General features: G+C 37.8%; 2 protein-coding genes and 1 long non-coding RNA gene across 4 annotated transcripts; 1 reads left to right on the top strand and 2 right to left on the bottom strand.

The window, feature by feature from the left end:
- Window positions 1-2,643: 2,643 nt before the first annotated feature.
- LOC130999587 (lysine--tRNA ligase, chloroplastic/mitochondrial) lies at window positions 2,644-9,392 on the bottom strand. Of its 2 annotated transcripts, XM_057925154.1 has the most exons (15): window positions 8,553-9,392; window positions 7,406-7,684; window positions 6,838-7,056; window positions 5,965-6,076; window positions 5,542-5,650; window positions 5,078-5,135; window positions 4,915-4,983; window positions 4,507-4,614; window positions 4,284-4,376; window positions 4,034-4,138; window positions 3,708-3,914; window positions 3,518-3,612; window positions 3,335-3,425; window positions 3,051-3,218; window positions 2,644-2,949 (listed from the first exon to the last, which is right to left on the bottom strand). In XM_057925154.1, the coding sequence occupies exons 1-15, from the start codon at window positions 8,553-8,555 to the stop codon at window positions 2,854-2,856; spliced, it is 1,812 nt and encodes a 603-aa protein (XP_057781137.1). In that variant the 5' UTR covers window positions 8,556-9,392; the 3' UTR covers window positions 2,644-2,853. The 2 variants fall into 2 exon arrangements, with proteins under 2 accessions (XP_057781137.1, XP_057781138.1); XM_057925155.1 differs by lacking the exon at window positions 8,553-9,392 and having other exon boundaries at window positions 7,406-8,157.
- On the top strand, window positions 8,735-9,085 carry LOC130998838 (uncharacterized). Its single transcript, XM_057924243.1, has one exon. It carries the CDS (start codon window positions 8,735-8,737, stop codon window positions 9,083-9,085), a length of 351 nt encoding a protein of 116 aa, XP_057780226.1.
- A 1,272-nt stretch (window positions 9,393-10,664) lies between the features above and the next one.
- LOC130999586 (uncharacterized) lies at window positions 10,665-12,353 on the bottom strand. The gene is made up of 2 exons (XR_009093544.1): window positions 11,603-12,353; window positions 10,665-10,900 (listed from the first exon to the last, which is right to left on the bottom strand). It is a non-coding gene; the product is annotated as an uncharacterized LOC130999586 (long non-coding RNA).
- Window positions 12,354-14,149: the final 1,796 nt, after the last annotated feature.

The raw sequence follows: 14,149 nt of genomic DNA, 5'->3' as shown, positions 1-14,149 counted from the left end.
AAGGAGATGATGGTTTGAAGAGGAACCTAGGGAGAATCCTTAGATCTGCACACGAGCCCAGATCTGGTGCGCCTCTCGCTAGGCAGCCGCAGCGGATGAGGGTTTTCAGGGGCGCCGGCGGAGGAGGATGAAGGAGATGATGGTTTGAAGAGGAACATAAGAGAAGAAGAATTTCAGAGAGGAGAAGAAGAATTTGAAGAGGAACAGAGAGGCGGAGGAAGAGGGCGTGGAACGATGGCCAATCGCCGGTCCTCGTCGGCCCCTCGGCAGCGACGACGGTTCCGGAGGCAGCAGAGGCGGCGCCGGAGGTTAGGGCGACAGAGGCGGATCTGTCGCGGAGGTGAGAGGTCGGAGCAAGCATCTGGAAAGAGGCGTCTTCAATTTTGTTTTTTTCAATTTTGTTTTTTTTGTTTTTTTTTAAATATTAAGAGTAATGCCATGTCAAAAAAAAGTGTGTATTGTGGAGCTACACGTGTAAAAAAATCCACGTGTAATGCCATGTATGTTAAATATTGTCCACGTCATCGCCGGTCAAACTTAAAAGTGATCGGAACTTTCACCGTGTGCAATTTGCAATTAAATTAAAAGGTGGTGTATTCTGGGGCTATTTTTGAAGGTCATGTGCAATATGCAAATTCGGTGAAAGTTCGTGTATTTTTCGGCTATTAACCCTTCTAACTGCAAATAATGTATAAGGATAGAGTAATTAGTTAACTTACTGATAGAAACCGCATGTGCCATTTGTGAAGGTTCGGCATCTAAAATGAAATAAACATGAAATTTTTTGTACATATTGTAATTCATCAGCTCTATGATATAATCATATTTCTCTTACCATTGTTCGAAGCTTTGCGCTTTTGTCTACCCTCTTTGTCGTACACAACAACAAGCAATCGTTTTGGAGCAGTGAGGTGCAATAAAACATAATCATTTCGAGTTAGTTTCACAGTGTGTAAGAATTTCTTCACCTTTCCTAGGTACCAAATTTTCTTACTTCTTGATCTCTTTTCATATCTCAATATGGTGATTTTCCAGGAGCAACCACAACCAATTCTTAAGTTCACGTACTTATTCAAGAGGTGTGCATTCTCTTTCACAAATTCGTTAGGAATTATTTGAATATGTGCACAAAGAAGATAATAGTTAGAACTTAGAAGTTAATCTAAAATGGGCTTCATACGAAAAATGATAATGATGATAGATTATATTTAATACCAGGATTCCTCGCTTTTTTATCTCGGGATAATTGTATTGTAGCTTGATTAGAATCGATGGTGAATCCATTCTTCAAATACGATCATATAACACCAATTAGAAAGTGGCAAAATCATGTAACAAATATATTGGGAAAAATATCCAATATTTACCAAAATCAGGTAATAAATATATTGGGAAAAATAAGGCAAAATCAGGTAACACAAATACGATGCATTTTCTTCTGTAAAATCCAAACAAAGAAATATATTAACGAAGAGGTGAAATCAAAATGCAATTGTAGATATGAACAATGAAACGTTGAACCTGGTGAAACTCTTGGTTGTTGCTTGTGATTTTGGTGACCTCAGTGAATGTGTGTTGATGAAGAAGACTTTGAGTGAAGATGGAAGAAGACTTTAATTTGGGTGGCCTCGGTAATGGTTTGTGAAGAAGAACAATGAATTTTGTTCTTTCTTGGTAGTAGTGAACTTAATTACTTAGTACCAACCACATTTGGTTAGTAAATTTACTATATTGAAGTAAATTCGAAAAAGGAATATATATTTGTTATTGAAGTGTATCTGTATTTGAAAATAATTGTTTATGCTTGCTACTTAATAAATTTTCGTGATTAAAATATATATTGAAGTATATATGTGTTATTTGGTACTTAATAATTTTTTGTCATTAAAATTTTTATAGATGGTGTGTAACATTATAGTTTTACATTTCAAAAAATTTAAATATTGAAGCTTAAATTATTTATTTGATTGATGAGTCTAATTATATAGTTTTTTTAATTCACAAAACAAAAATTTCATTATATGTTAGTTTGATTTACTATTTAATTTTTTTTACTAATAAGGCTAATTATATAATTTTCAAATAAATACATAATAGTATAATTATTATTTATTTAATATAATTACATAATAGCCCAATTTCCTTGAGGCCAATTGGGTAGTCCAATTCGTTTGATGCCAACAAAGGAAACAGTTTGAATCCAATTTGCTTGAGCCTAATTAAGGATTTTATTGATGAAGCTAAGAAATAACTTTTTAATTTCTAAAAACTTTAAATTTATTTATTTCGTTCAAAGCTCAATAAAATAAATTAGTAGTACACTTTTTTTTCTGTTTAAATTATTTTTTTTGTGGCTCATTTTTTTATATAACTTATTTTTGTTGTGGCGCATATGAACAATAAATATATATGAGCTTAATTAAGCCATATATTCAATACAATACTTCTGAATGTAATGTAAATTATCAATTTTGTTTAATTTCTCTGTATACATTACAATATTTCTCTGTAAATTATCAAAAAAAAAATTAGAATCCTATAGTACTTCTACTATACATTATAAATACGTAAATTATTCGCCCGGGTTTAATACTAGTTATGTACACTGCACACCATCTAATTAAGACATGGGGCTAAAAAAAGTAAAAATAAAATAAATCGAAGCCTTGCAATTATAAATATTGAGCATCTCAAATACTGAACCAAAAAATCGTATATTTCAATGATGAACTAAAGTGAGACAAATTTCTACTTGAAATCTACAAGCAGATCTCTCTCTCTCTTTCTGTAGCCTCTGGATGGTTAAGAAGAAAAAAACAGATCCAAAAGCAAACCTGATTCTGATAAAATCCTTCACACTTGGGGAGTCTTAAGGACAGGAAATGCTATAACATCGCGTATACTGGCAGAGTTCGTCAGCAGCATCACGAGCCTGTCAATACCGATGCCCTGAAAAACACACAACGCCTTCAACATCTCAACATTACACTATTACTTTCAAGAGTTGTCATTATGCAGTCATTATACGAATTTATCGAAAAGAAGAGTACCATTCCAGAAGCAGGAGGCATCCCATACTCCAGCGCTGTCAAAAAATCTTCGTCAATACTCACATCATATGCATCGTCATCACCATCAACCTTCTTGCTTTTATCTTCTGAGACCAAAGCTGCATTCTTTTTCTTATGCTGCCTCACTTGCTCTTCCAACCGCTCTCGCTGCAACCATATTCAATTATGTACACCCTAATGGTAATAATCGTGGAGATATTGATAAAGGCTAAAGAATTCTAAACACCAGCGCCTAAAAGCATATCACAACTCTGCTGCTGTACCTGATCCAAAGGGTCAGTCAACTCAGAGAAAGCATTGGCCATCTCTCGGCCACATACAAAGAGCTCAAATCTCTCTGTCAAGCCTGCGTGTCTGAAGGTCGTATCAAGAGTAAGTACTCAAGAACATGTTCTGTGTTTGCATACAGATAAATGGATAAAAAAGGCCCGTGTAAGCTTAAGCACCTTCTATGTGGTTTGGCCAGCGGTGATACTTCGAGGGGGTAGTCCAAGACAAAAGTGGGTTGCAATAGCTTTGGTTCTACCACCAACTCAAATACCTGCAAAGCAGAGTAGATTTTGAGCTCAGAAACTCAGTATAAAATATTGTACACATAGAGCTGTTCTCGCAAAAATAATATTTAGTTTGATCAACCTCATTTAGAACATGACCGACAGATGGACACGCTTCTATTGAAGTTTTGTTCTGATTATCACCACCAGCATTGAGCGTCCGCAGAGCAACTTCTTTGGCAGCCGCAAGGTCATCATCGAACTTGGTGAAATCAATCCCTGTTGCTTCTTTCACAAGATTGTGCATCGTCTCCCTCCTCCAAGGTCTTTCCAAGGATATCTCTACACCCTGCGTCCAAATTGAAGAATCATTTTATTACAAAACAAACATAATATGCTTGTTTAGATGCAACTAAAACAAAACGCAAGAAACGCAGAAGAAAGGGAAATGGAGACAGGCCAGTTTACCTGATAATCAATGATAAGTTTCCCATTAACTGCAAGAGCAGAACGTGTTACGATATCCTCCGCCATATTCATCATGCTTTCATAGTCTGAATATGCCTCATACATCTAATCACCATCCAAAAACTACAACAAATTACGCATCCCCTCAATGGACTAGGAAATCTTTACAATGGAATTGGAGATCTAACTCGACTAAATCATAAGGCCTTCATTCCGGAAAACATTGAAGCAATTTTGAGGATTTCTTTACCTCAATGGTGGTGAATTCAGGATTATGACGAGTTGAAAGGCCTTCATTCCGGAAAATCCTTCCTATTTCATATACTTTTTCAAATCCACCAACCTGTCAATGTCAATCAAAGATGACTTATGACATGTTAATTGACAATGTTGTGATGACTAAGAAGAAGAATGGGGATGAAACCAAGCATTGGATACAATAGGAGAGTCAATATCTTCTGAACAAACCTCACCAGCATTCTCTTTAAATGGAGCTCAGTTGCGATTCGTAGATACATATCTTGCCCAAGAGAGTTATGGTATGTAATGAAAGGCCTAGCTTCAGCACCACCAGCTGCGCCCTATACACAAAATCAGCAAAGAACAAAATGTAGATTTTAAGCAAACTTGAGTGGAATGCATTTAGTGATGTACTGAACAAACTTTATTTCTCCTCAAAACTCTCTTGGAAGAAAATAAAAGAGAACCAAAAAGATGTTTAAAACAAAAAAAGTTACTAGGAAGTACAAAATGAAAAAATTATAGGGAGAAAAGGAGAGGGAAGGGGAAGAGAGATGAGTAGAAACGAAAAAAAAAAAATCAGAAAAATAATTAATGAAGACATATGTATGTGACACCACTATTGCATGAATTCTTAATACCTGAAGAACTGGAGTTTCAACTTCAATAAAACCAGCAGATTCTACTGTCTTCCGTATTTCTGATATTATCTACTCGGAGAAGGCTAAAGTTAGCACCTCACCAGGTGGAATTAGAAAACCATGCACATGGAAATCAGATAGAGAGAACAGAAGGAAAGATAACCTTAGCTCTGTTCCTAAATACATCAGCTACCTCAGGATTGGCAATCATATCTACATACCTTCAAGAAAAGAAACCAGGATTGAGTATCCATAAGCAAGATATCAGCAACAATCGTTAGAGTTAGGGATATGCAGATTTCTCCAACACCTAGACTATAAAAATAGGAGGTGGCTGCATGCTGAAGAATAGTATTTAGAGTTAGTTACCTTTACAAGAAGAAAGAATAATATGGGGAAATTATTGTGGTACCATTCCTATACTTTGTAATTACATCATAAATGGCAGAAAAAAAATACATGATGACATGAAGGAAAACATTTTGTCAGAATACCGAAACAAGAATAATTAAGAAAAACAAAACTACCATGATATGGAGTGAACAAACATAGTGGATAATATAGTAAGCACAAACTACAAGGCATTTTCATGGGTAACAGCCACAGGAAAGAAAGAGATAGTTTTACCTTTGGCGATAGCGCTTATCTATGTCTGTCAGGCCATGATATTTATCAGGCAAAGGAAGCAAAGATTTTGTAAGGATTGAGAATGAGGTCACACAAACAGACAATTCCCCTGCCAAAAGCAAGATAAAATTAGCTATCATGTATGGACGAGCTAATGAGATCACAAAAATTCTCCTAGTAGAAAATGAAATCTCTCCAAGTGTGGTTTGCTACTGGCATCATATAACTCCATCATGTTCAGTTGAAGCACTTGTTCAAAACTCATGTCTCCAAGTGATGATATCTTTAGACAACTCAAACCATAGCCTATATTACCATACAGATTGTGTATTTGACCATAGGCTAGATAGGGGGGCAACAAAACGTTCTGGTTCCATGACATATTCAAATATAAATAGAACAGTGATACTAAGAAAAGCATACCTTTTTCAGTGCGCTTAATTGAACCTTCTGCCCCTAAAATATCACCTATATCAACTAACGTCTTCAGATGTTCGAACTGGTCACTTAGTAGCCTTTCCTTCTCACAGTAGAGCTAAAAGCCAAAAGAAAATTCTTTACTAAACTTCATTTATAAAGTTCCAGACATTACCAATGACCTTGTAAAAGCAACTTGAACAGAAAACAATAAGGGGCCGTTTACTTTGAACGATTAATAAGATACATGATTGAGTATTTTTATCCCCATTACACTAGGATTTCTCCAATCCCACCCTTTCAATGGGATATGAATCAAGAAAAATTAGCTCAAAAGATAGGAATTATCAAGGGGCTTGGGATATCCCAAAGTTCCAATCCATCTTAGTAAACAATGGATTATCCTATACTATTTTTCTATCTAGGCTAATCCTTTAAAGCAAACGTCCCCAAAAGAGATGAGAACTAATATAATTTATATCAAACATCAGCAAACTAGCAAAGTATAAACAATATTTCAGACCTAAGGTTTCAGCAAAAATTGCTGATAAGCAGGGCTCCAATTGGCTCTTCAAGCACATTATTCGACAATATGACCAAAAACTATATTCAGGCAATGGAACGATAATTAAAGGAAAATCTAATCGACACCTTCAAAATTTTCAGCTTTCTAACATAATATTTCATGAGTAGCTACCTTTAAGATACTATGGCCACTAAGAGTTCAAAATGATCTAGTGAGTCGTACCAAAATAAATCAAGATATAAGCACTCACTGCCTCAATTTGCTTTGGCAATTGATCTAAGCATTTTGCATTCCTACAAAGATTTTTGAACTTTGTACTTATTGATCATATTAGTACCAGACTCTGCACATACCTGGATTGTTCCTGAGTCATCCCTCAATGTTAAAAATGCAAGCTTTCCAAAAGCTCTACGGGCCACAATTCTTCCAGAAATTGATACGCGATCACTTTCACTGGCCGCCTCCTCGCCATTTCCCAAATCCCTGTAAATCTCTTGGAGCTGATTCGCAGCATGAGTACGTCGCCAAGTATAAGCATACGCATCTAAGCCCTTGCTCCTCAGCTCTTCCACCTACAGATAGAAAAAACAGCTACTTATAATAATGATAGACAAAGGTCTTCACGTTCGTTTTCTCCAATCATTTGCAGCAAAGTAATTCATTTCACATTCAAGTGCAAATGCATACACACATACACACTATAGATAGATGAAAAGGCTCCACTTCACTATGTTCTTTCCTGGTCCAAGAGAATCCAAATTCACCATAGCCAACCAAAAAAAGAACAATGATCCAAATCAAAGCACGGTACACTTCTCTAAACCCTAACTAATCAACCTAAAACTTTCAAGTTTCAAGCAGGCAACACAAACCTATCCGAATTAACTGCATTACTACACATCAGCACGTCAAAGAAAATACCTTTTTAATTCGAATTGCACGAATAGCCTCTCTGTCGGACGTATTAGTTTGAGACGAAGAAGGCCTGCGGTTGCGACCACCAGCGACGGCGGCGGCGGCAGGCGAAGAAGAAGAAGAAGAGGAGGAGCAGCGGGTAGTGGAAACGGGTCGGGCATTCCTAAAGATGAAGTGGGTTTTGTTGAGTTTGGGAAAGGCGGCGAAGTGGAGCAGCTGCCTCAGTCTCATTGGGTGCAGGGCGCCCTCCATTTTCGATGCTTCGCCTTCCTCCGCTGCTTCTCTCTGTTTCAGCGCTTTGTTATCTAAAAATGACTCCTTTTTTTTCTATTTTCTTTTTTATTAGATATTAAGATAGGGTTAATTGAGCTCAGTTTTGGATTGTGGATGAAGCCAAAATATTCTATTGATAATCCATTATAAAAAAAAATGTTAACAATTGAAAATTATATACACATTTACAAGCTGTTGTATATGATTTTCTTTAGATATAAAATATAATGTCGTGTGGTTGTTTATATTTGCTATTCATAAAACTTGAATTATTGATACATAAAGTAAATATAATTATTAATTAGTAGCTCGATAAATGTATTAAATATATTTCGAAATGTCAAGCAAAAGTTAATAGTTAAAAGAATGAAAGAAAACATTGGGTGTGTTTAAGGTATGTTTATAAACTCCTTCTGCTTCCTTTTTCATATGGATTTTTCTCATCATTTACTGCGAAGTTTTTAATCTTTGATGTTGCAATTAAATATTTAGTGAACTCGCTATTTGAATTTTTTTAGGATGTCACATATTTGAAACACTGCCTAAAAAAATGTATACGCATTCAAATATAAATACTTGGGCCGGAAAACAAGCACAATCCTATAATTGGGCTTTGAAAGCCCAGTAGTATACGGCCACATTTTCTATTCTCATTAATTTTTCTTCAAGTTATAAAAAAGTATTCCATCTAACGTATATTAATTAATTATAGGAATTGATTCAAATGCAAGTATATTGTGGTTGCATGCATCTTACTGCTAATTCATTATTATATCCATTAATGACCAGTTAAACGGGAAATTAAGAGATAATGCAGTAGCATTGTTGGCAAGTAACCTATTATTAATTCAATAATACTATATAGGAAGTGGGCCACTACCATGATTATTGATTGGCTATTTCATTTTCATTTTCCAAAGTCCAAACAAACAAGTCATAAGCAGCAAACCAATGAATGATGATCAACACAAAACCAAATCTGCAGAATATAACCAGAAAAAATTATCCAAAAACTGAATGATCTAGATACGTGTATATATATGTAGAGAGAGAGAGAGAGTGATGCCGTTCAACAGTGTGTTGTTAATTTCGACGGCGACCAGATCGGCGGAGCTGTGGCAGCGGCTGGCGTGTTTGCCGGAGCGGATCAGCAGCGATGAGATGGTGGATTTGGTAATCTGTTTCCCTCTGCAGCAGCTCGGCCGTTGGGCTCTCTACGTCTGGACTTTCCTCTGCGTTTCTCCCTACCCCCACCGCCACCACTACGACGCCGCCTACAACAGCGATGATTCCGATTACTACGACGACGACGACTCCGATGGCGGCGGCGGCGCTTCGAATCACGATTATCACTACTGCCTTTACTGCAACCAAAACAGTGGCGGTTACGGCTCTTCTTCCAATTCTGATTAGATTTGGTTAGGCTCTTGTAAAATGATTGTATTTTCCCCTTTTCCCCCTTTTCCGTTGTTGTTTTTGTGGGAGAATTGATTCAAATGAATGTATCTAACGCTTAGTGAATTACTAGATTGAGTGTGGAATTTTCTGAAGCTTTTCTAGTTAATTATTTTATAAATGTGAATGGAAAATAGGATTTTTGCTTGTTTTAAAATTATTTGGATGTGAAGGGAAACATATGATATGGATATAGGCCATATATATATATATATATATATATATATATATATATATATAAATTACATAAATAAATAAAGAAATTCAAAAACCACCGCCCCACCTGATTTATTAATCAATTCTCACATTCATCTAATATCAATTCATCAATAATATTTTAATCCATAATCAAGGTGAGTAGTAATTAAAATCTAAAGATGGTAGCCTTTAAAATAAGGGGTTATTGCCCCTAAATACATGAACTATGACCAAATTCTAGTTTATAACACCACCTTTAGATTTTGCCCCATAATACATAACCTTTCAATTTTTTCTGGAATCTCCCATGGCCAAAGTTTGGAATATTCAAAAATAACCCCATTATAAAATTCTTTGTAATTTGACCCCTAAAACTTTTGGTTTTGGACTAAAAGACAATTTATACCTAAAACATGTATAAGATTGGGCTTAAATGGTATATCGGCTGGAAACTTTCCTCGTGCCCGATAGATTACTTTGTAATCTGGGTCTGGACTGTGAGACAATGCCACGTACTTTTAAGCAAAAAACAGTTTAAAAGATCCTTGTTTAAAATGGTATCAGAGCGGGTTTTTATAGAGGAATTATATAATTTTTAATTTATTTTAAGATTAACCCATGTGGGAGGAGACTCCACTGAAAAATATGGATCCGGACGAGTGTCCGAGATGTGTACGATACAGGATTCCTCTTCAAGACTTGGAGGAAGAAACCAGTCGCCTTTTAGGCGATCTCAAATGGAATAATCGAGCCCTCGTTACCAACTTACGACGAGGAGGAGATATCGAGCTTATTCGCGAGATTATCGCGAGTATCCAATTCTACCACGAGCACCTCATAAGATTCGCCGTAACCAGAGCGGCGATAGAACAAAGGAGAGACGAAGCCCATCAGTCACACGATTGATGGAACCAAAAAACAAGGCGGGAGTAGCTTATCCAAGCTACCACAAGATCGAGCCAGACTCTTCCGAGAATGTCAACCTACGGGAGATTCAAAAGACGGTGGAGTATTACGGCAACAAGCTGTATAAGCTACCGATGGAGATGAGCAAAATATCACTTAGACAAGAGGAAATACTAACCCTCTTGCGTGATATTCAGAAAAGAATGGAGGAGATCGAAAGGCGAAAACCATGTTCCGGAAAAATTCGGAATCAATGGTCCAAAGATGTCACGACCGGCCTTAATTAAGGATAATTAATCCGGGAAAACCATGACTGGGGAAGGGAAATTACGAAGCGGGTTTAGAAAGGGGTGCATAAAAGAATACTCAAAGAGCTTGAATACGTGTGAAATACTCCTTAAAAAGGAAAAAGGCATAGTTCGCATAAAAATGGTACTCAAAGAACTTGTATACGCGTTATATTCCTTAAAAAGGAAAAAGGCATCGTTAGGGGCTTGGCTAAAACATTATCAGAGTTTGCAACGGAAGGCGTAACTGAAATAATCAGTGTTTACAGCGGAATGCATAACTGAGATACATGTATGAAGACATGTATCCTTTCTGAGCCTACTTTAAGTTCGACAAAAACTCCACTCAGCAACAACACTTCATCGCCCATCACAGCTCAACCTGCACAAACATAAACATCGAAGGGCTAAGTACAAGAGTACTTAGTGGGCAGTTGCCAAGCATATAACATAACATCATTAACAATTTCACAATATCGCATAAGAGGCATGAGTTTCTTTCATATCATTTGCTCATTAAACATTTCCAAATTCATAAATAGCATGAGCGCATTCTTCATCATCAACAATCATAAACAAGCATCGTGTCGTGGAGAAGGCCTTCCCCAACGAACACGGGCATCGCGCCGTGAAGGGGGCCTCCCTCAGCGGTCACGGCATCGTACTATTGAGGGAGGCCTCCCCCAATAGACGCTGTAACACTGGCATACTGGCATCGCGCATACTGGTATCGCGCCGCTAGGGAGGCCTCCCTTAGCGGACACGGGCATCGCGCCGTGAGGAAGGCCCTCCTCAGCGGACACGGCATCGTACTGTTGAGGGAGGCCTCCCCTAACAGACGCAAGCATCAAACATAAGCATAAACTTATCAGCGTAAAGCATTCAAGCGTAAATAAGCGTAATCAAGCGTAAATTTCATAGGGCGTAAATAGTATAAACAGCATAGCGTAAATCATTTAACGCGCAGCATAATAAAGCTTAACTCATTTAAGCGTAATAAAGCATACCACACTTGAAGATCCAATTTGCATTTTAAAGCATAACACTTGCATAGCATTTTATTTACGTGTAAGAAATTGCCCACCTGATAGCAAAGTTTTGCTAAGGTACTCTAACTCCTTGTGTAGTTCTTACTCTCGCGCTTGACCTTAATCACGAGAATATAAAATAAGACATTGCCTCGAGGAAAATTCTTAATTAATGAGAAAGCGTAATTTAACTATGCATGAATCTGGTATGCATGATCTAATCTTTTGAGCGATAATCGGGAATTCTACTATTAATCCTCGTTAATAGATTTAGCTAATTCTCGTCTAGCGCGGTCGAATAAAACTGTGATTCTTCCTTCCTCATCGGAATATTCTAGTCGTGAAATAAACCTCGCATTTGTACTTGATTGAAAAAGGACTAACTCGGCTTTAAACGAGGTGTGACCTTGTAGAAATTATCGGGCTTTTCGATAGAAGCATCATTACTAGCGTAACCTCAAATAATTAATAGGCTCAAAAGAGAGTAGCCAATTAATTAAATAAACCAGTGGCTTAAATGAAATAAACAATAATGGCTTGCTTTAAAGTCGGAAGTCCAAAAACATTAATTAATAAACTGGGCGGCTCATTACTGATAAATAATTGGGCTCCATCAAAAATTGATACTGCTAGGCTTAGCTCAAAGGAGTAACTTCAGCTCAAGCTTTAAAAGAATTAAAGCCCAACTTAAAAAGTCTTCGACCCAAAACAATTAAAATAGGGGTCCAAATAATAATTAATGTGGACTGAAAAGAATTAATCTTAGCCCAAAAAGGCAATTTAATCGGCCAAAATGATGAATTAAACTGGCCCAACGAAATATAAATGGGACTAGAATAATAGCCCATCATAAAAGTCTTTGGCCCAAAACAATTAAAACAATTCGAGCCCAAACAATATAATTGGGATTTGGAATAATAGTCCATTAATAACTATATCTCAGCCCAATTCTTTTAAAACAATTGAAGCCTAAACTTTAAAAATAATTCGACCCAAATTTCATAAGGAAATGGCCCAGTTCGAATTTACTATATGGAAGCCCAAATAATATAAAATCAAGCTCCAAAAGAATTAAAAATCGAAGGCCCAATTGTAGAATAAAATAAATTAGGCCCAACTTAAATTAAAATCAGAGGCCCATACAGTAATTAAAATCGGCCCAATTTATGAATTATAAGGAGAGCCCAAAACAATTAAAAGAGGAAGCCCAAGTAAAATAAATGAAGAGGCCCAAATCTTCAAAAATTCGACCCAACTGAAAAAAAAAAAACAAGGCCCAATCATAGCCCACTATCTCTATCTTCTCAACTGTCGGTCCTTCATTTTTTTCTCTCTCAAACTCGCCGCTGCCCTCTCTCATTTACCTCAATCACAGCCGCCCAAGACATCTCTCTCTCTCTCGCCCGCTCTACGCGAGCTCCGCCGCGAACGGCTCCGGCGAGGCCGCGCCGGCCAAGCTTCTGCTGCTGTCTCCCTCCGATAGTACGCTCGAGACCACAGGGCAAGCCCTAGTCCTCCGGGAGTCCTTGCTGCTGCCGCACCTCCGTTTGGGATCCGGCGATTCAGCCGGCGCCGGTCGTAGCCGTTTCTTCTCTCGTCTCAACCATGGAATCGGTGGGCGCCGGCCTCTCTTTCTTTCGGCCAAGATCTAATCGGCGTCAGCTTTATCTTCTTCAGTTGTTCAGCCGCCATCGTCTCTGATCGGCTTCGGTTGCCGACGCGGGCTCCATCAACGCCGTTGATGCTGTCCTAATTCCAGAAAGAAAGAGGTCGCCGCTGCCGGGCAGCCGCTGCTCGGGCTCGGTACCGGTGGTCAGCGCCGACTGCTGCTGCTCGTCCGCCGCTGCTCTTGAATCCAGCGAGGTCGAGGCGACCGTAGGCGCCGCTTCTGAAATTCCGGTTCACCGCCCTGGTTCGACGTTGTTGCGTCTCCCTGGCCCCTTCCTCTTCCGTGTGGTTAACATCGACGTCAAGTCGTCATCTTTCCCCGTTTAAATGAAACAGGTACAACAAATACTACTCCTATCTTTCCCCAAAATACTAGGTTCGGTTTCACTAGATCGTGAAGGAAATTCTCATTGTATTTGCCTTGTGTGAAAGTCATGGGTTGTTGATTCTATATGGATAAAAGATTATACCATTCGTTTCTTACTATGCTTTTCTAATAAACTGATCATATGCTTCATGGGAAATGAGGCGTGTAATAAAGAAGAAAGCATACTGATGTAAAAATACCTTGAATGTTTGTTCTTTTGGCTGTCTGTGCTGCTATGTTCAATAAGAAATTTAGGCTTGTAATTGATGTTGGCTGCTGTGGTGTTTGAATCAGTGGATAGAAACTGAAATAAATTGCTTATTTGCTTAACAATTACAGGATGAACTTAATCAAAGGAGAAGAAAGCATTGAAGCCAAGCATTACCTTGAGAGCTTCGGCTGAAACGAACTGGAATTGAGCCTCTGAACTTTTGGATGAAAATGAAATGAGAGTTAATATTGCATTTGTTGGGTGGGGAGCAAAGGGTGGTGGCTGATAGTATAAAGGGAATGAATAATTGAGTGGAGTTGGTGGAGTGGAGTTAGTGGGAAGTTTGGTGGTCGGCTC

Source organism: Salvia miltiorrhiza, chromosome 8 (assembly GCF_028751815.1).
Source record: "Salvia miltiorrhiza cultivar Shanhuang (shh) chromosome 8, IMPLAD_Smil_shh, whole genome shotgun sequence".
Taxonomy (NCBI): Eukaryota; Viridiplantae; Streptophyta; class Magnoliopsida; order Lamiales; family Lamiaceae; genus Salvia; species Salvia miltiorrhiza.
The sequence above is the reverse complement of the archived record's forward strand: the minus strand, read 5'-3'. Positions and strand labels throughout refer to the sequence as shown.

What these genes read in the sequence shown, in the direction of transcription:
- LOC130999587 (XM_057925154.1), bottom strand. An exon ending in AATTAAGCGCACTGAAAAAG is followed by an intron (nt 5,651 to 5,964) that starts GTATGCTTTTCT and finishes TGCTTTTGGCAG; the next exon opens with GGGAATTGTCTGTTTGTGTG. An exon ending in TTGAAACTCCAGTTCTTCAG is followed by an intron (nt 4,615 to 4,914) that starts GTATTAAGAATT and finishes TTTTGTGTATAG; the next exon opens with GGCGCAGCTGGTGGTGCTGA.
- LOC130998838 (XM_057924243.1), top strand. Translation starts at nt 8,735, where the DNA reads ATGCCGTTCAACAGTGTGTTGTTAATTTCGACGGCGACCAGATCGGCG.